Here is a 21,678-nt window from a genome sequence, read left to right as displayed (position 1 = left end):
CAGGAGTTGGACGAGACGACCATCGGGGTCCCTTCCAATTCTACAGTTCCATGATTCTGTGACTCTAAGATTTACAGTGTTGCCCTTCAAAGTGTGTTTCGCGAGATGATGCAGAGTGGTCTGCCTGCGCGGCTGCAACACTGCTGCCCCCTGGCTGTGAGTCTGCAACTTTACAGCTTTCAGCTCCTGCTGCCCTCAACCAAGTACATCACGACTGAGGTGATATATGTACAGACTTCCCATTTCGGGATGTGAGTGCGTCAAAGTGTGCAAACAGTTCAATTGCCCAAAGGCAAATAGACCTAATATTGTGCTGTGGGAATTATTCCTCTTCCAGCAAATAATTACCTCTTGGAAACATGACAGAACATTTTTTTTTTCTTTTTGTACTTTTAATACCAGTGTGGCGGTAAGGCCTGAGGCCTACCTTAAATGTAGACCTTTCTCTATTGCTGTTTGTTTATAGTGCTGGCTGCCACCCGAATCACTGGTTTTCTTAACACATTATTTCCTTGCGTCCTGGCTCCAGGTCTCTCTCATGTTGAAATACGGAATAAATTTGACAGTCATACCTCTTGCCTCCTTCCCTCCCTTATAGTACACCATAATCTAAGGAATTCTCATGTTAAGTGTTGCATACCCCTCCCCCAGATTTAACAAACTCTGCTTTCAGAAAAGAACAGAGATGAGTTAAAAGGGAGTCCGTTTGTATGTAAGTGTTACATACTGAGTTGAATAGGATTCAGAATGCAGCAGTCTGATTGGTCATAGGACAATAGGATCCAGAATGCATCAGTCTGATTGGTCTGCAGGAGCCACCCAGTCCAGCTCCAGGTGGAAGTGAATCCACAACCTGATTGGCCTACAGGAGAATCCCGGAATTAGCCAATCACGTGGGGCCAATTGTGTAAACAATGTATATAAAGCAGACATTTCAGGGGAACTTCCATTCCTCCTCACCACTATGAGCTGAATAAAGAGCATGAAATCCACTCTCGACTCCGAGTATATTTCAGTAAGGTAGGGTACATCTGGGGAAAGAAATGAAAAAGCTCAAACAACTTTGCCAAAAAATAAAAAGTTCAACAACCAACAAAATCAACAAGGGGATGGAGCAATTCCCCTATGAAGAAAAGTTGTTGGGACTTTTTAGTTTCGAGGAAAAGGTGATATGACAGAAGTTTATAGAATTATTTCACGGGATGGAGAAAGAGGGTCCAGACAAGCTTTTCTCTCTCTGTCATAAGAACTCATGGATATTCAATGAAGATGAATGCTGGAAGATCCAGGGCATATAAAAGAAAGCACCTCTTCATGCCACACATAGTTAAACTGTGGAACTCCCTCCCACATGAAGCAATGATGGCCACCAGCTTGGATGGTTTTAAAAGAGGACTAGACAAATTCACGGAGCTGAGGGCTGTCGATGGCTACCAGGTGTGCTCTACGCTTCACAGTCAGGGGCGAGAGGTCGCGCTTGCAGGTTTTCCACAGGCATCTGGTTGGCCACCATGAAAACAGGATGGGCCATTGGTCTGATCCTGCAGGCTGGTCTTACATCCTTGTTCCTTGTGTTTCCACAAGGACATTTGCAAGGCTGGGTGTTATGGATGCAGACTGCAGCCCATAGCCCTGCCGCTGCAGGTTAGCCAACCCCTCAATGGCTTAAAAGGCAAAAAAACAGAGCTAGCCAGCTTAGTCTTCCAACCAGACATGGATGTGGTAGTTTAATGTGACCTGAACTTACATCCTTTACTCAAGGCTTTTTTTCAGCTGGAACTCACAGGAACTCAGTCCTGGCATGGACAGATGTCAGAGATGATGGGACTCCAAATCCAGCAACACCTGGAGGGCTATATAAAAAAGCCCCATATTTCTGAAAGGGAGTCTCCAACCCCTGCTGACCTTAGTGGGTATTAAGATCTGCAACTGGGTGTGTGTGGAATGCTCTCTCTTCATAGTTCTTCCACCTTTGGAAGAGTAAATAATGGTGGCCTGGAAGAGGGATTTCTCCCCATAATTGCTGAGAAGGCCCTGCTCACAGTCTGGCTAAGTTGCCTCAGTAAAGACAGTGCTATTTTTCTAGAGGTGCCAGGACTCACCATGAACCCCTCATTCATTCTTTCAGAATGGGGTCTTTGCATATGGAAAATAACTTTTTACAGTGGTACCTCGGGTTAAGAACTTAATTCGTTCTGGAGGTCTGTTCTTAACCTGAAACTGTTCTTAACCTGAGGTACCACTTTAGCTAATGGGGCCTCCTGCTGCCGCCGCGCCACCGGAGCACGATTTTTGTTCTCATCCTGAAGCAAAGTTCTTAACCCAAAGTATTATTTCTGGGTTAGCGGAGTCTGTAACCTGAAGCGTATGTAACCCGAAGCGTCTGTAACCCAAGGTACCACTGTATATGGTTTCCAGTCTTCTTTATATGAAATAGTTTCCAGGCTTCTTTAAAAGATTCTAAATTTGTATCTTTTATCAGTGCCGTCCATTTTGCCATCTCTGCATCTTCCAAGATTTCCGTGTCCAGAGGAGGGCAACCAAAATGGTCAAAGGCCTGGAAATGATGCCTTATGAGGAACGGCTTAGGGAGCTGGGCATGTTTAGCCTGGAGAAGAGGAGGTTAAGGGGTGATATGATAGCCATGTTCAAATATATAAAAGGATGTCACATAGAGGAGGGAGAAAGGTTGTTTTCTGCTGCTCCAGAGAAGCGGACACGGAGCAATGGATCCAAACTACAAGAAAGAAGATTCCACCTAAACATTAGGAAGAACTTCCTGACAGTAAGAGCTGTTCGACAGAGTGGAATTTGCTGCCAAGGAGTGGGGTGGAGTCTCCTTCTTTGGAGGTCTTTAAGCAGAGGCTTGACAACCATATGTCAGGAGTGCTCTGATGGGGTTTCCTGCTTGGCAGGGGGTTGGACTCGATGGCCCTTGTGGTCTCTTCCAACTCTATGATTCATTTCTAAGCATTGAGAATCCTTGCCACTGGAGTCACATACATAACTGCCATCGAGGCTTTCTTTGGGATTTCGCTGTCTGGTATCCCAGAAGGAAGGATTCTGGCCTCTTGGGAAAAGTCACTTTAATTCTTTTCTTCTTAATTTCATTATATATCATGTCCCAAAAGGCCTTTGAAAAGAATGTTAGAGAAAGGGGCAGAAGCGCTAGCATTATATTCGAGGAAACCAAGACAATAATTCGAATGTCCAAATGCACCCTAAGAAAAATGGTCCTTTCTGTTTTGCTTATCATCGCGGTTAATCTCTCTCCTCTGTATGTCTTCCACCACTCCCTTCTCTTCCAAGAGAGCCCTATCAGGGTTTGCCGTTATTCTGTTTGAAAGACAGCCGATGACGGATGGCTGATGTTTTTCCCAGCACCAGATGTTCTCTCCAACTGCTGCTGGATAACTGAGGACCCTCTGCAAATATGTCACTGGGTAATCATCCTGAGCTGGCAACATCTGGCCCATTTGCCGATGCCCCACATCGCCCTAGTGGTATCATCTTCAACGTCAACGATCTGCCGTGAGTGACTAAAATAATGGATGTTTCTGTCAGGCAACAATCCTTAAAGAGCGGGGAGGGAAGCAGGTGGAGGCTGAAGGAATCAGGGCAAACACCGATAACTCCATCATATTAGCACTATGACCAGAAGTTATAGAAATGGGGGGGGGTCTCTGCATGAGAGGGGCATTGCAGGGTGGAGCAAGCAAACTCTGCCCCGCTGTCCCCATTGCCCACCGCAAGATGAGGGGTGACTGTCTAAAGTGGGGACCCTGTTCTATTCATGTAGACACCCCAAACTATGGAGTCCCCACCATGTACAGGTTCCTTGCTTCAGACAGTCACTTTCTGGAAGCTTCTAACAGTTGTTGGAAGGGGACATGCTAGGGTCCTACAGGAATCTGATTAGCCAATGTGAAAACAGGGTATTGGACTAGGTGGGCCACTGGCCTGATTCAGTAGATTCTTCTTATGTTAACCTCAGACAGGACACTCATGTGTGAACACTGTGGGCTGCATTTAATGTTGTTGGCATCTGTGTGTCTCAAGAGACAATGGAGTGCACCAGGGCCGGATTTAGGTTTGATGAGGCCCTAAGCTACTGCAGGTAATGGGGCCCTTTATATATCCTTTGTCAACAACAAATTGTCGCTGTTTTTTGAGTTGAATATATGCTAGATGGTAATTTATGGACCTAATAGGGATCTAAAGTCATTTGCACATGTAGAATGTAGGCACCCTATATATAGAAATGATCAAACCAGTGATATTTTAGGGAGCAGGCTAGCAGGTGGGGCCCATTACTTATGTCATAGGAGCCTGCACAGCACAAAACACTGCTGCTGTATCTAGTTTTTATTTTATTTGGTTTTTTTATCTTATATTTTGGAAATGTACATCCAGGTTTGTTTTTTACTTTAAAAATTTTTAGGGCCCCCAAGAGAGTGGGGCCCAAAGTTATAGCTTTTTTAGCTAATACAGTGGTACCTCGGGTTACATACACTTCAGGTTACATACGCTTCAGGTTACAGACTCCGCTAATGCAGAAATAGTACCTCGGGTTAAGAACTTTGTTTCAGGATTAGAACAGAAATTGCGCGGCGGCGGCATGGAGGCAACAGGAGGCCCCATTAGCTAAAGTGGTGCTTCAGGTTAAGAACAGTTTCAGGTTAAGAACGGATATCCGGGACGAATGAAGTACTTAACCCGAGGTACCACTGAGGCATCTGATCAAGGCCTGTATATTAAAATGGGCTTAAAGATATATTTGCAAATGTTTTTATGCCAGGCAGAAGACCAGCTGGCTAAGGACTTTGGCAGATGTTTATCCTCCTGGACAAGGGCCCCCTGATTTATAGCAGGAGCCAAAATTCTCAAAGTTGTAAAAGGGAATTATAGACTGGGAGCAAAAAGGTTACACTGACCCCACATATTACAGAATACAATCAAGCTGCAAAAACACTAATTAAGAGTTGGTAAATAGTAGGATTTATTGTTTAACAGAAAATAATACCATGTGCCTCCCATTAGGCTTTAGCCACATTTTCCTAAGGTTAAAGGGCAAGAACTAATGGGAAAAGCAGCTGGCCAGGAAAGGGGGTGTAAATTGAAGAAGTTTTACTTTGAAAAGGATCTATGTTAATGTATAAGATTTGTTGGCTTAAATATAATTGTGCAAAGGATTTAGAAAGTAAGAAATGTTAGATTCTTATGTTAGATTCTTATTTCATTGATGGTGTGTGAGAATGTGAACCCAAGATCTCTGTTTTAAGACAAAATGTAAGACAGAATGAGCATCTGTTTTAGCCATCTATTTTGGAATGGAGGGGTAACAAGGGCAAAAGGTGATCTGGTAATTAAGGTGCCTTGTTGAGGCAAATGTAAGATATATGGCTACTTGTTTGCCATTTATGGATAGAAGGAAATATAGCTCTTTGTCTCCCATAAAAGGTAATAGGAAATGGGTGTATCTTTTATGATTGATTCTAGCAAACAGCCAATAGGAATTTCAACCAGGCTGGGCCGAATTGCTGTAATCAAGATGAATGTACTGCCTAGAATGCTATTTTTGTTTCAGACATTACAGATTGTGGACAAAGTGAACTGTTTCAAGAAGTGGCAGAAAGATATATCTAAATTTGTCTGGCAGGGCAAAAAGCCCAGAATAAAATTTAAGATATTAACTGATGCAAAAGACAGAGGAGGGTTTGCCCTGCCGGACTTAAGACTGTATTATGAATCGGCAGCTTTCTGCTGGTTGAAGGATTGGCTACTTCTTGAGAATACAGATACTTTGGATTTGGAAGGATTTGACAATAGATTCGGTTGGCATGCATATATTTGGTATGACAAGGTAAAAATTCATAAAGGATTTAAAAACCATATTGTTAGGAAAGCATTGTATAATGTTTGGACTCGATATAAGGATTTGTTGGAAAATAAAACCCCTAGGTGGTTGTCACCAATTGAAGCTAAGGAAGTGAAAAGACCTAATATGGAATCTAAATGGCTAAAATATTGTGAAATTTTAGAGCAAGAGAGTGGAAAAATTAAATTACAGAGTTTTGAGAAACTAAAGCCCAAAGTACGAGACTGGCTTCATTATTATCAAATAACAGAGGTGTTTAAACAAGACAGGAAAATTGGCTTCCAGTTGGAGAGATCTAAATTAGAAACAGAGTTGCTAGAACCCAATACTAAGAACTTATCAAGAATGTATGACTTGCTGTTGAAATTGAATACACTGGATGAGACAGTTAAATCAGCTATGATTAAATGGGCACAAGACTTTGGTCATGACATTATGTTTGCGGATTGGGAACAGTTATGGACCACCGGTATAAAATTTACGGCATGTAATGCCTTAAGAGAAAATATTATGAAAATGATTTACAGGTGGTACATGACCCCAACCAAGCTCGCAAAAATTTATCATCTGCCCAATAATAAATGCTGGAAATGTAAGGAGACGGAAGGAACCTTTTATCACCTTTGGTGGACCTGCCCAAAGATTAAAGCCTTTTGGGAAATGATTTATAATGAAATTAAGAAGGTACTTAAATGTACTTTTCATAAGAAACCGGAGGCATTTCTCTTGGGCATGGTCGGCCAATTGGTGCCAAAGAAGGATAGGACATTTTTTATGTATGCTACCACAGCGGCAAGAACCCTTTTAGCAAAGTATTGGAAGACACAAGAACTACCCACACTGGAAGAATGGCAGACAAAGGTGATCGACTATATGGGACTAGCGGAGATGACCGGCAGAATCCGTGACCAAGAAAAAGAGACGGTGGAAGAAGACTGGACGAAATTTAAAGTATATTTGAAAAATTGTTGTAAAATTGATGAATGCTAAAATGTCAAGGGAAAGGAAAATATAGAATTACAGCTGCAATTGATTAAGTGATAGAAGAAACTTAAAGAGAAAATAAGTAATTAATTAATTGGTGTGAAGAGTTGCCGAAAAAAATTTAAAATAGAGATGCAGAAAAGGGGAGGTAAGGGGAAGTCCGAGAAGTAAGGTTATGAAAATATGTTTTCTTGAAATTATATGTGTTTGTATGTTTTTGACTTGTTTATGTGTGTGTATTGTTTCGTTCTTTTTTTGTGTTGGAAAAATTAATAAAAATTATTATTAAAAAAAAAGGAATTTCAACCAGGCTGATTGGACAGAGGCAGCCAAAGGAGGAGCAAGGGGGCTGGGTTGAGGAAATATAAGTGCTGGCCATCAGGGCTGGAGAATAGGCAGAGTTTTGGTAACCATATACCACTGTGCCTATCATTTATTTGTCTGACAAATGAATTATTATTTTAATTTCTCTATTGCTGTGTTGAATATTTCATTCCAGCTAAGCGTTAAACACAAGCAGGGTGCTACACCACTGTATACTTGTTCCTCTGGCAAAATATTTTTTTGCCAACAGAATTTCGTCGTGCAAGAGAATGTCTAAGCAGGTTGCTGGTAATGTTGTTGCAGAAATATTGCACAATTGTTGTCCAACAACATCCCACTAGTAGAGCTGTTGCACTGGATCCCTCCGCTGCACAACATTAGAAGTCACCCCCCCGTCTAGCGCATGAGACTTTGTGGTAGTGGACAGAGAACATTCCTGCTTCCTGTTCTTTTCATGCATCTGATTACAAAGCCCAGTGGTGTCGCTGTTTTCATCTGCTCACCTGGAGCAACCCATACAAATTGAAGCACAACAAAGCTTTTGATGGTGATCATTGGCTACGGACCAGCGTACTCGTCTGTGCACAGTGCAGTCCCATTGTTAGCTTTGAAAGTAGAGCTGTATGTCAGCAAAGTATTCTGTCTCTGAGAGTGGGACATCCCCAGCTGTAAGCGTTGTGCTCTGTCCCTGGCCCCTGGCCATGCATTTGAAATTAAAAGCAAGAAACAAAAGAAAGTATTCTGTTTGTCAAAGTGCTATATCAATAGATCTTGAAAAAGCATGCCACTGAAACTGTGTCCCCCCCCCCCACAACACTGATTTAAATTACCTAGTTTTTCAGTTAACTTTGCTTTAAAAGACACAGTTCCTTTTTGTTGACACAACCACTTTCCCCCCATACTCCTTTTCCTATTCATTTTGATTTTACTCATTTGATTTGGCTTGTTGTACAGATTCCCCCGCCGATGTGGTGGTGCTGTGGGTTAAACCACAGAGGCTAGGACTTGCCGATCAGATGGTTGGCGGTTCAAATCCTGGCAACGGGGTGAACTCCTGTTGCTCGGTCCCTGCTCCTGCCAACCTAGCAGTTTGAAAGCACGTCAAAGTGCAAGTAGATAAATGGGTACCGCTCCGGCGGGAAGGTAAACAGTGTTTCCGTGCGCTGCTCTGGTTCGCCAGAAGCGGCTTAGTCATGCTGGCCACATGACCTGGAAGCTGTACACCGGCTCCCTCGGCCACTAAAGCGAGATGAGCGCCGCAACCCCAGAGTTGGCCACGACTGGACCTAATGTTCAGGGGCCCCTTTACCTTTACCTTACAGATCACCCCACTTAAATGGATGTCTTAAGCGATGGATGCCAAGTGACTGTGCTTTAACCCGGTTTTGATTTTTAAAGATGTGCTTATGTGTGGCAACTGTTGCAGAGGTTCAAGAGCACCAAAGAATAGCAATTGTGCCCTTCTGAATTTAAGTTAGATCAGGCCTCCTCCCACAAAAAAAGATCTAAGGTCACATCAAGGCATGTTGGGGGTCAAGGAGCAATGTCTACTGTCTCTTTGAAAACACAAAAACTGACAGTGATCCTGATCTGCCTCTCTTACTTTTCAGCATGCCAAGAGAACTTCCAAAGCACAGAGCAGCAGTAAAGAAAAATGTGACATAATAGCAAAGCTCAGGAGATCTTTGAAGGCTGTGATCCAAGGGTTGGAGAACATGTCTCAGCCTGAAGGACACATCCCATTCTGGACAACTTTCCAGAGGCCACAATTGAGTGGTGGGTGGAGCCATGGGCAACTGTGGGTGGAGCTACCAATATAAATGTTAGTTTTGTAAAGGAGATAAGATGTTGTTGTTGCTGTTGTTTAGTCGTTTAGTCGTGTCCGACTCTTCGTGACCCCATGGACCAGAGCACACCAGGTGAACATACAAGTGAGCTTATAACCGAGATTCTCTCTCGCTGAGCCACACAAAACGATGAATGGAAATATTTTCCGCTGCAGCCGCTCTGATAATCCGGCTGCTGGAATAGCTAGCCAGAGGTGGTGCAGGCCACAGCCATCTGCAGATGTGCCAGAGCTGAGTCATTTGCAGCTTTGCCTTCTGGGTTATCTTTTTTATTTTATATGTTGTTGTTGTTGTTTAGTCATTTAGTCGTGACCGACTCTTCGTGACCCCATGGACCAGAGCACGCCAGGCACTCCTGTCTTCCTCTGCCTCCCGCAGTTTGGTCAAACTCATGCTGGTAGCTTCAAGAACACTGTCCAACCATCTCGTCCTCTGTCGTCCCCTTCTCTTTGTGCCTTCAATATTTCCCAACATCAGGGTCTTTTCCAGGGAGTCTTCTCTTCTCATGAGGTGGCCAAAGTATTGGAGCCTCAGCTTCAGGATCTGTCCTTCCAGTGAGCACTCAGGGCTGATTTCCTTCAGAATGGATAGGTTTGATCTTCTTGCAGTCCATGGGACTCTCAAGAGTCTTCTCCAGCACCATAATTCAAAAGCATGAATTCTTCCGCGATCAGCCTTCTTTATGGTCCAGCTCTCACTTCCATGCATCACTACTGAGAAAACCATAGCTTTAACTAGAGGACCTTTGTTGGCAAGGTGATGTCTCTGCTTTTTAAGATGCTGTCTAAGTTTGTCATTGCTTTTCTCCCAAGAAGCAGGCATCTCAAGAAGCTGGAGATAAGATAGCCCTCTGCAAATAGCTAAAGGGTTGTCCAATGGAAGATGGAGCAAGCTTGTTTTCTCCTGCTCCAGAGGAGAGAACCTGAACAAATGGCTTCCAGGACTCACAGCCAAGTAGGTAGCCATCATGTTAGCATAATGGAAATGGCAATGATGTCAAATTGACAAGTTGTTCAATTGTCAATACTTCGGGATTCTCCTACTTCCACTCTTAAATGGTTGCCCGATATTATAAAACCAGATTTCAATATCTATTTGCTTTGCAAAATCTGAAGGTTGTTACGGCAGAAAATATTGCCGTGGTGGTTATTGGAAATACGAAGGGCAAAACTGCCTGTAGACTTTCTTCACTCAGGTCCTATTGAAATGAATGGGAGCCGTATGGGAGCTCCTAATCATTTCAGGGGTGCTTTCCAGAATAACATCTCCATGGACCATGTCCTGAAGCAGGGGCAGGTAGGAGAACTGTCGGGATCTACTAGATGTGATTTGATCTCCATTCTGACTCCCATTTGCTTAGCCTCAGCAAAAGGACTTTTTCTTCTTTTGTCAATTATGTTGTTCAAATGAAGAAAGCTTGAGGTGGTGGCAGAAACCAAGAATGGATTTTTATGCAAAAGGATTGTGAGCTTAGGAAGTGGGCAAGCAGAATATAAAATGGAAGAATGGTATAAAGAGGTGTGGAATATAGCTATGAAAGATAGATTAACATGTACCATTAAGGTAAGATGGGGAATGTGCAGGAGAAATGATTTTGAGGAGAGAGAGGGCGTTTGTAGAATTTGTACTGTTAAAACCGAAAGGGGTCAAACCATCGCAAGTGGTGTTGAAATTTTGGGAGGTTGGATTGTTACAATGGAATGGTCTCGGTGGTGCAGTGCACATTTTTATTCCTATTTATTTCTGATTATAGTCAAAATAATTTTCAAAAAAGAACTGAGGGAAAAAAGGATTGTGAGCCTAACTCTTTTTAAAATCATATTTTATTGAATTTTCAAAATAATAATAATAACATATACACTCTAATACATTGTGAATTTTCCTTTTGTTTGTTGACCTCCCACCCCGTTTTCCACAGGATTTTTTATTGCTGCACCTTTGCTGAACCTTATCTTCTGCCCCTTATATATACCACAACACAACGATCTCCAATTCCTTCCATTGCTCACAGTTCAAATCCTGCTTGTTTGTTCGGCACGCTAAAATATTTCTTTTAAATAATCTGAAAAAGGCTTCCATTCTTGCATAAAACAATCATCATTAGGTGATTGCGAACTCAGCTCTTGTACTGAAAAGAGATTCCTGGGCAGAGAATGCGGGCCTTAATTCTAAGAGCAATTTGCCCTCCCATTATTTTGCTTCTGGTTCTTATTGGTGGATCTTGGGGTTCTTCTTAAAAACAACAACAACACAAAACCCCCCAAAGTGGATCCCACATGCCAGAAGTCTTCCTTCCCCTGCCCTAGAGGATCCTTTGAAATTCAGCAGTGTAGTGTATTGCAAGAGAGGTGGGAAGCCTGGTGGGAGCTGCTAGATCAATAAACATAAGAACGAGTGTAGCGCAAGCTAATGAGATTATTGTTGCAGAGAAAGGAAGTTGCGCAGTGAGAGAGAGAGAATGTTCCTGCCAGCGCCATAAATCTCAAGCAGATGCTCAGCATTTAATTTTTACTACAGGGTGACTGCGCTGGATAGTTGGGAAACGACTATAAATATCTGCTTTTTTTATTATGTCTCTGTGAAGGCAAGAAAACCCCACAAAGGGAAGGAGAGCTCGCAGTGTGTCGTTTGACGGGGAGCCACCAGCTATAGGAAGCACGAATACACAATTTTATGAGCTGGACCCCCAGGCTAAGCTAAAAGGAAATGGCTCCCCAAGACAATTTAGCCTCCTGTACATCTGATTCTCAGGTACCGGTCATTCCATAGGTTCGAGACAACTCTCTTTGTATGCTCTGTGCTCCATTGACAGCAATGGTGGCTTCATAATTCAGCATCCTAAGGACCACGTTCTTAATGTGATAGATATTTGCCTTATGACACAAATGTGACAAGGTCAGTGTATGATTTAAAGAATACATTGTAATTTGGCAGGGGGGATTGGGGACGTCTAAAGAAGCGAAACGAAGTTACCAGGGCCGGGTTTAAATTTGATGAGGCCCTAAGCTACTGAAGGTAATGGGGCCCTTTAGATGTCCAGCTGTCCTGCGTCAACAAATTTTTGCTGCTTTTTGTGTTGAATATATGCTATATGGTAATTCATGGACCTGATAGGGAACTAAATACATTTGCACATAACAAAATATATATTTTATCAAAGTAATTGTTGAACTGAAATACAACTGGAAATGTACATCCAGGTTTTTTCCCTTAATTGTTTTGGGGGGGCCCCAATAGAGTGGGGCCCTAAGTTATAGGTTTTTTTAGCTTATACGTAAATCTGGCATTGGAAGTTACAGGGAACCAGGAAGAGGGCCTTCTTGGTAGTGGCGCCCACCCTGTGGAACGCCCTCACATCAGATGTCAAAGAAATAAACAACTATCTGACGTTTAAAAGACATCTGTTGGCAGCCCTGTTTAGGGAAGATTTAAATGACTGATGTTTTAATGTATTTTTAATCTTTTGTTGGAAGCTGCCCAGAGTGGCTAGGAAAACTCAGCCAGATTGGGGGGGGGGGTTAAATATATTATTATTATTATTATTATTATTATTATTATTATTATTATTATTAATGTGAATTTGTGGGGAAACTCATCACCCTGGCTGGTCTCCTCAGGCTTGCCCAGAGTTTTGCAAACCAATCTGATCTTTTGATGTTATTGCAGCTCTATAAACCAACAGACTAATAAAATTCAATTGGACAGTAAAAGGTTTTCATTGTCTAATCTATTTAAATGATAGCTATCTGCATGCAAGTGAATTAGCAGACAAAATATAAAGCTGTGCTTTGCTTTAAAACTGGCAAGGGCATTATTATTGTTGTTGTTGTTATTAATTTATATACCACCTATACCCACTGGTCTCAGGGTGGTTCACAGGATAAAATCACAATATAGAAACACAAAATACACAATCAAAATAAAAACAAGAACAACCCAGTAATACCCATCTCAACTAATCAGAGAGGGAAAACAGAATTTAAAGCACACATTCACAATATTTCTAATAAAGCGCATAAATATTAGCATCCATCAGGCATTGTCAAGGAGTAGATTAAAAGATCGATTTGACTGTCTTTCAAATAAATACATTTTAGCCATTGGTCCCCCCCCCCCCGCAATTGCAACCATTCATAGAAGCTCTTTGATCCAGAGGAGGTTTCTATGAAGCCCCGCTGGGAGGCAATCCTCTATCATCCCTCCCTTCCTTTGCTCCCATCCCCAAATCCCCAAAGGGCTGGTGAAACCTTTGGTACAGAATTTGGTGGGAGCAGGGGAGATGGCCTTGAGGGCTGCAAGAGAAAGGTGGCATTTGCAAAAACTGCCTCCTACCTGTTAAGTTGATATGTTAACATATCAGAAGACACAGTGATTCTTCAAATAGCTCTTGTTTATTCACAGGCCAGAACAGAACTGGGCTGAAGGGTTCAGCCAGCCTGCTTATAGCGAGCTCAACTACAACGCAACAGTAACAACTTTCTGTAACTATCCAATCACTGAACGTCACTTTCAATTCCTTATTTGCGTATGTGGACCTGAGTGAAAACTATCTACAGTATCCCCCTGCTGGCCCAGGGTGAGAACTTCAGTACATAACACAACTGTCCATGAAATTGGGGTTTGGGGTGGGGGCTCGTATGGTCGAGTCCCACTGTGTATATTCCTCCACCCAGTGGCAACATGAGAAAAATAACTGAGGAGGGGGACACAGAAGGAGCAAAGCATATTTCTAGGTGAGCAAGGAAGAAAAATAACAGCACGTGCTAATGACAGGAGTTCAAAAATGGGGGGCAGGAAAATAAATACAGAGTGATCTCCTTTAATTGGGGGGGGGGTCATTTGTCCCCCTCATCTGTGCCGCCTGTCACAAAAACATTCAGCTTTCATTATTTTATTTCTTAAAGCGAAGTGTGGGCTGTGGAGATATTTTGTTTGCTTGTTTCATAAAATTTATGCACTGCTTGATACTAAAACAAAAACAAAATCCAACTCAAAGCAGTTTACAAAAGACATACGCAAGTTAAAAGGTAAAGGGACCCCTGACCATAAGGTCCAGTCACGGCCGACTCTGGGGTTGCGGCGCTCATCTTGATTTACTGGCCGAGGGAGCTGGCGTACAGCTTCCGGGTCATGTGGCCAGCATGACTAAGCTGCTTCTGGCGAACCAGAGCAGTGCACGGAAATGCTGTTTACCTTCCCACTGGAGCTGTACCTATTTATCTACTTGCCCTGGTGTGCTTTCGAACTGCTACGTTGGCAGGAGCAGGGACCGAGCAACGGGAGCTCACCCCGTCACGGGGATTCGAACCACAACCTTCTGATCGGCAAGCCCTAGGCTCCACAGCGCCACCCAGATTAAAGTACTCATTGAGGGGCAGTATTTCAGTATGAGTAGGAAAATGAGAGTACCCCTAAACTTTGTTTTAGAAAATAAAAGCTCTGCGCTCCTACAGTTGTTAGCAGGCAAAACATCCAACACAGCTATAACCATATTGGTTCTAAGGTTGGGAGGAAAGGCAGGCAGCTGACAAATATACCACAGAGGGAGGGGAGGTGGGAAAGGTGGGCTGCCCCATAGATCACCGTGTTACAAGCCTGCGCAGGGAAGGAAGCAGTTTTCTGTAACTGATAATTTCTTATATAGAAAGCAGGGAATGATGGCAGCGATTGTTTGTGGTGTATTCCTGCCATCTAGTGGTAAATTTGAAACATTAGTGGAAATTGAAAGCTGCTTCCTTTGCTTGCTTGCTTCCTAGAATTAAATAAGGGATCATAGAATTGTGTAATTGTAAGGTTGGAAGGGGAAGGGACACGGGTGGTGCTGTGGGTTAAACCACAGAGTCTAGGACTTGCCGATCAGAAGGTTGGCGGTTCAAATCCCCGTGACGGAGTGAGCTCCTGTTGCTCGGTCCCTGCTCCTGCCCACCTAGCAGTTCAAAAGCACATCAGTGCAAGTAGATAAATAGGTACCGCTCCGGCGGGAAGGTAAACGACGTTTCGGTGCGCTGCTCTGGTTCGCCAGAAGTGGCTTGGTCATGCTGGCCACATGACCCGGAAGCTGTACGCTGGCTCCCTCGGCCAATAAAGCGAGATGAGCGCCGCAACCTCAGAGTCGGCCACGAGTCGGTCAGGGGTCCCTTTACCCACCTTTTTAAGGTTGGAAGGGACCACAAGGGTCATCTAACCCAACCCGCTTCAATGCAGGAATCTTTTGCCCAGTGTGGGGCTTGAACCCACCATGTTCTACCAACGGAACTATGGTTTTCTCTTTCACTCAAGAAAGGCTCATAAAACAAACAGGCCTGCAGCCTCCTTGAACATACAAGGTTAATGGGAGCCATAGGAAGGCAGAATGCAAGACACTGTATTGTATTTGGTCTTTAAACATTGCGTTTATAATCGACCTTTTTCTCCAAGGAACTGTAAGTGGTCGTCATGCATGTGGTTCTTCCCCAACGCCACAACAACCTTGTGATGTAGGCCAGGGTGAGAGGCAGGGATTGTGACCAACGTCACCAAGTGAGCCTCATGACCAAGTGGGAATTTGAATCCTGTCTCTCAGGTCTTAGTCTGACACAAATCAGTACACAGTGCTGCCTATTTATTTATTTCCGACTTGGAAAATGGGCTCTGCAAAACACCTATTATTATAATTACTTTATACCACATAATGCCAAAATAGGATTCTAAATGGCTCAGGACCACAGTGCCTCAAGAGCTGCCTCTCCCCACGTGAACCGATCTGGACTCTGAGTTCATCTTCTGAGGCCCTTCTCCGTGTGTCTCCCCCATGAGAGGTCCAGAGGGTGGCAACACGAGAATGGGGCCTTTTCTGCAGTGGCTCCCCGTCTGTGAAATGCTCTCCCTAGGGACAGATCCTGAAGCTGAGGCTCCAATACTTTGGCCACCTCATGAGAAGAGAAGACTCCCTGGAAAAGACCCTGATGTTGGGAAAGATGGAGGGCACAAGGAGAAGGGGACGACAGAGGAAAAGATGGCTGAACAGTGTTCTCGAAGTTACCAGCATGAGTTTGACCAAACTGCGGGAGGCAGTGGAAGACAGGAGTGCATGGCGTGCTCTGGTCCAGGGCGGTCATGAAAAGTTGGACACGACTAAAAACAACAACTCCCTGGGGAAAATACAAAACACAATAATAATAATAATAATAATAATAATAATAATAATAATAATAATAATAATTTATTTGTAACCCCCCCCCCATCTGGCTGGGTTTCCCCAGCCACTCTGGGCAGCTTCCACAAAGACCAAAAATACACTAATATGTCATACATTAAAAACTTCCCTGAATAATTGTATAGAAAAGAAAAAGAGCAAAAGTAATAAAAAAGAGTAACTTAAAAGACTCTCTGTCATATTTATATTGTATATATATCTTATCATTTATCCACACATAGAAAGGCAGACTCCCTTCCTGTCTATGTCCTCTTTAATCCATCATAAAGGAATACATCCCTCACTATTAGCCATAGGTAAAGGTAAAGGGACCCCGACCATTAGGCCCAGTCGTGGCCGACTCTGGGGTTGCAGCGCTCATCTCGCTTTATTGGCTGAGGGAGCCGACATACAGCTTCTGGGTCATGTGGCCAGCATGACTAAGCTGCTTCTGGCGAACCAGAGCAGCGCACAGAAACGCTGTTTACCTTCCTGCCGGAGCGGTACCTATTTATCTACTTGCACTTTGATGTGCTTTCGAACTGCTAGGTTGGCAGGAGCTGGGACAGAGCAACGGTAGCTCACACCGTTGCAGGGATTCGAACTGCCGTCCTTCTGAACGGAAAGTCCTAGGCTCTGTGGTTTAACCCACTGCGCCACCCGCGTCCCTCACTATTAACCATACTGGGTGGTACAGATAAGAATTGGAGTCTGCCCACATCTGGGTTGCCACCGTTTCCCCATCCCTATATTTATGACAGCCAACACCTTTGCCTGTTTGTGTGATTCACTTATTCCTGAAGGGCGCCTCTCATTAATGGACAACGGATGCTGCCAAAACCGAGGCTGCCAAACCAGCCCAGCCCTTCCAGAGCATCCCCGGTGGGACAGCGGTGGCCTCAGCCTGAGAAGACACCTGTTCCTGGCTTTGCTCTCCTCCCGAGCGAAGGAATGGCAGTGCCAGGCCGCAGACCTTGGCAGCGGTACAGCACTTGGAGCCTGGTTTGCAGAGGATCCTTCTCATCTCTGCCTGCCCTCTTCGTAGCCTGCAGGAGGAGTCGAGATCTTTGCAGAGGAAAAGTGTGAGGACTTTGCCCCCTTGTACAGAGTCTCTCTCTCTCTCTCTCTCTCTCTCTCTCTCTCTCTCTCTCTCTCTCTCTCTCTCTCTCTGTATATGTGGCAGGGGACTGGAAGAGGTCAGGCGGAATCCAGAGCCTGGGAAAGCTTTCTTTTGCAACAGGAAAGATGTGGAGCTCCCTGCATGCTGCCACCGAGCCCACCTACGCAAGGGGCAACAGGAGCCGTTCCTGGGTGCTGGCCGTGGGGGTGGCAGTTGGCGTGTTCCTCCTCGGATTCCTCATTGGTATGGTGCCGGCTGAGCCAAGAGTCTCGTTTTATCTGCAAAAGGGCTTGGAGAGGAGGAGGCTGGAGGTCGAATTGCATGCGCTGCTGCTCTGCTACTCATTAGGGGAGGGAAATAATTGCCTTCGCATTCCAGGGAGCGAGTTCTCCTCCTGGAACTTGTTAGGAGGGGGAAGAAGAAAGTTTAAGAGGGGGAAAAAGTTGTTTTAGTCTGCAAGCAAGAAGCTTTGTTTCTTTAAAGATTTGAACAGATGAGTTAAAAAAAATAAGGCATGGAAAGCTCTCGCCTTCCTCTCTTGCAGCTTACTAAGAACAGGCAAAGTGGATTTGCGGTACTTGCTCAGCAGCATAAGTCAGTGGCTTTTAAAAAGCGCAAAGATTCATGGAGGGCAAAGTCAACAGTGACAAGCTGTGATCATTCAAGAGAACCTCTGCATACAGCAGCAAAATACCTTTGAGTGCTGGTTGCTAAGGACAGAGTGCTGTTTTTGTGGCTTGCTTGTGGGTTTGGCAGAGGGGCTTGGTTTGGCTGTGGTTGCACTTTACCTGCTGAGAGTAAGCCCCCTTGAATACTGAAGGGACTTACTTCTGAGTAAACATGCAGGTGGACTGGACTGCAGGTGGATCTTTGATCTGATGTGCCAAGGCATTGTTTATGTCCATCTGTTCTCTTGCCCGTTAAAGGCACATTTGCTTTGCTCTAAACAGAACAGAACAAAAACGAAATTCAATTTCTGCATGTTAAAATCATTTCAAACTTCTCTACTCCATCCCTTTATGTCTTCATGGGGAGACTCCCATTGCTTATGGAGCGAAATGGCACCACAGACATTTGCATTCAGTGTCGTCAGGCTTTGGGGACAAAAAAACAACCTGTGGGGCACCTCAAAAACAAACCCATGAGAACTGGACGTGCTCAGTGGGTTCCTTGTGTTTTGGATTCCTGAATGGAAGCACTTCATGCTGCAACATTTTGTTGCAGGGTCCTGCTTGCTATTTATTTACACTAGAACCAATGCACATAAATAAACCCTTTACAAAGGCTGCATGCACACAATTTAAAGCTCATGTCTTATCCCAAAAAATCCTGGGTATTGTGGCTTGTTAAGGGTGCTGGGAACTGTAGCTTTATGAGGGGTGAACTACAGTGCCTAGGGGTTTTTTTGGGGGGGGAGAATTGTGCCTTAACCCGTGCTTCAAATGTCTGGTAGACATTAACCCTAGGTGAACAAACCAAAATGGTATGCCTTCGCCCCAAAGGAGCTTACAATTATTATTATTTTAAAAAAATAAAGACTATAGAGGGAGGGGACAAAGAAACAAAGTAGGAGGGGGAAATGTTTCTCTCCCCAGCCTTCCCAGTTTCTGAAATTGTAGCAATCAGTAAAAATGAATGGATTTCCTCTGGCATTTTTTCATATTCCATGAAGGTGAATGCATGGTTAACATTATGAACCTCAAAGGTTGTATGGATAAAACTCACTCCATAACAAGCAAATGGCCTTTAAGCCATGTCTGTCTAGCATTTGGGTCTTCAGTCAATGAGTTGACACTGCCACCGCCATGTTGGATTCCATGTTTTTAAGCAGACGGGTGGACTAGAAGACCCTTGGGGTCCCTTGCAAACATACAATTCTGTGATTCTGTGATGGCAGCTGCAGTTGTTGTAGCTCTCTTTGGTCTATCTTGCAGGTTGGCTGAGTAAACCTGAAGGCCCATTGCCAGCAACAGGTTCTCATGAGAAGATGAAGAAGGCGTTTATGACAGAAATGAAAGCTGAGAATATCAAGCAATTTTTATAGTAAGCAAAATGCACTGTGTTGATTTGTGTGTGTGTGTCTTTAAATTGACCCAGAAACCACTTTTTTGCGACTCTTTTGGAACAAGGTGGTTTTAGCATATGACAATAAGCTCAGTCACCAGAGATCTATCAGAAATGGTAGATTTCTGATCTCTGATTCTAGTTATACAGGATTATTTGTTTGGAATCTTTACTTTTCGCATCCCAAGGGGGAAACAAACAAGACAAGGCAAAAGAAAATTAGATTAATGCCTAAATTCATCCCCAAGCTGGTGATATATAATAGCTTTTTTGAGAGTTAGAAGTGGCAAGATAAGGGGTTCATTGTCTGCGATGTGCACACTCATTTCTTTTGTCTGGCTATCATCCTGATCAAACACTAGAAAAAAGAAAAAGACTGATGCACAGTCCTGAACTTGTGGCACTGAACTGAAAAATAACAACCCTGTATTTGAAAAACAGAAACAAGATGGCAGATATGGGTAACTGCTCTAGCCATGCATCTCTATGGTGCAAATATTCCTGGTATATGCTGTCATTTTTAGGTAAAGGTAAAGGGACCCCTGACCATTAGGTCCAGTCGTAGCCGACTCTGGGGGTTGCAGTGCTCATCTTGCTTTATTGGCCGAGGGAGCTGGCATACAGCTTCCGAGTCATTTGGCCAGCATGACTAAGCCGCTTCTGGCGATCCAGAGCAGCGCACGGAAACACTGTTTACCTTCCCGCTGGAGCGGTACCTATTTATCTACTTGCACTTTGACGTCCTTTCAAACTGCTAGGTTGGCAGGAGCAGGGACCGAGCAACAGGAGCTCACCCTGTCGCAGGGATTCGAACCGCCAACCTTCTGATCGGCAAGTCCTAGGCTCTGTGGTTTAACCCACAGCGCCACCCGTGTCCCTTGTCATTTTTAGAGACTGCCTTAAATTAGATACTTCAAGTGCATTGCAGCTAGGAGCCCTTAAGTCAGGGGTAGGTAACTTCCAGGAGGAAAAAAAGAGGAATAATTAAAAGTAGGCTGGGTTTAAGGCATAAGCCAACCAGACCCATGTAATTTTCCTATGCTCAAGAAGCTGGTGTAAATTTGCATCAGATGTAAACCCTGTTCAGCAGCAGGGCTGCTGCTCTTCCTATGCCTGGCAGAGGGAAAGCAAGCCTTTAAAATAGTGTTCTTTGCCAAGCGGGCAGGTGAGATGTTCTGGCCTTGCCTCAGCCAGATTCATCTCAGCTGGTTGGGCCACAGGTGAGCCAGGATGAACAAGCTACACTGAAGTACCTCTGATGGTGCCAGGACTGCAGGCTAAAATATATTTTTCAGTTTGGTGGCATTTCCTGAGATTAACTTAGCGGCATACATTTGTAATCACATCATTTTTAGTCCATGGCAAGCATTTAGTAATCAAAAAGCTGGCACGCAGAGCACATTTTCAAGTAGGAAAGAAAACTATCGCTCAGACTTATTTAGCAAATGAGTCAATGTTCCAGTTATAAATGCTAATATGTTGACGTTTGTCCACCCAGCGCCAGCTCAGTGTGTTTTGTGATTGTTAAGCAGTGTTAAAGAGAAACCTTTCCCTCCTTTTATTCATACTTGTTCATTAGGGTGTGTTGCACATTTTAGATGCCTACAAAATGGATGCAGGGTGAATGGATGGATGGATGAATGAATCTTTATTTGCGTCAGCCATCGGCCATAGCAATAAACCAACAATACAATGTACAATGCCACTTAAAGGCTAAAAGAATAAGCATGTAGGTTTCAATTGCTTAGTCAATCACAGCTTTTATTTAAGCACATAATAACCTTAGACAAGTCTGCTGGATTAGTTCAATGGATCATCTAAGTCCAGCATCATGTTCTCAAAGTGGCCAGGCCAGGTGTCTGTGAGATACCCGCATTCAGGATCCAAGCAAAAGAGCATTTTCCCTCCTGTGGTTTCCAGCAACTGGTGAATTCCTGCCTCCAACCGGAGCTTTACATCTCCAGAATTGCTTTTGGCCAAGTTGTAGATCTATCCTTAGAGATGCAGAGAGGTTCTCATTCACTTCTTGCCCATCGTGCACCAAATCCGAGTTAAACAGAAAGCATAGCTTGTATATAATAATAATTTATTATTTATACCCCACCCATCTGACTGGGTTTCCCCAGCCACCCTGGGCGGCTTCCAGCAAAATATTAAAATACAATAATTCATCAAATATTAAAAGCTTCCCTTAACAGGGCTGCCTGCAGATGTCTTCTAAAAGTCAGATAGTTGCTTATTTCTTTGACATCTGGCGGGAGGGTGTTCCACAGGACAGGAGCCACCA

At 43.9% G+C, this 21,678-nt stretch overlaps 1 protein-coding gene and 1 long non-coding RNA gene across 3 annotated transcripts in view; one reads left to right on the top strand and one right to left on the bottom strand.

The window, feature by feature from the left end:
- Nucleotides 1-21,678, bottom strand: part of LOC309369453 — a 370,754-nt gene that overhangs the window by 43,531 nt on the left and 305,545 nt on the right. The gene's annotated exons all lie outside the window — the stretch shown is intronic.
- LOC309369103 (glutamate carboxypeptidase 2-like) overlaps nt 17,368-21,678 on the top strand; it is a 55,256-nt gene continuing 50,945 nt past the window's right edge. Inside the window, exons 1-2 of one of the 2 annotated variants that reach the window (XM_081909773.1) lie at nt 17,368-17,570; nt 19,262-19,370. In XM_081909773.1, coding sequence (XP_081765899.1) covers nt 17,453-17,570; nt 19,262-19,370 — 227 coding nt within the window. In that variant the 5' untranslated portion in view covers nt 17,368-17,452. Of the gene's footprint in view, nt 17,576-19,261; nt 19,371-21,678 lie in introns of both variants that reach the window. The other variant, XM_081909774.1, reaches the window with a different exon arrangement.

The sequence above is a fragment of the Podarcis melisellensis genome, assembly GCF_964234715.1.
Source record: "Podarcis melisellensis genome assembly, chromosome: 4".
NCBI classification, from domain to species: Eukaryota; Metazoa; Chordata; class Lepidosauria; order Squamata; family Lacertidae; genus Podarcis; species Podarcis melisellensis.
Note: the sequence above shows the minus strand (reverse complement) of the source record. Positions and strands in the feature narration are given on the sequence as shown.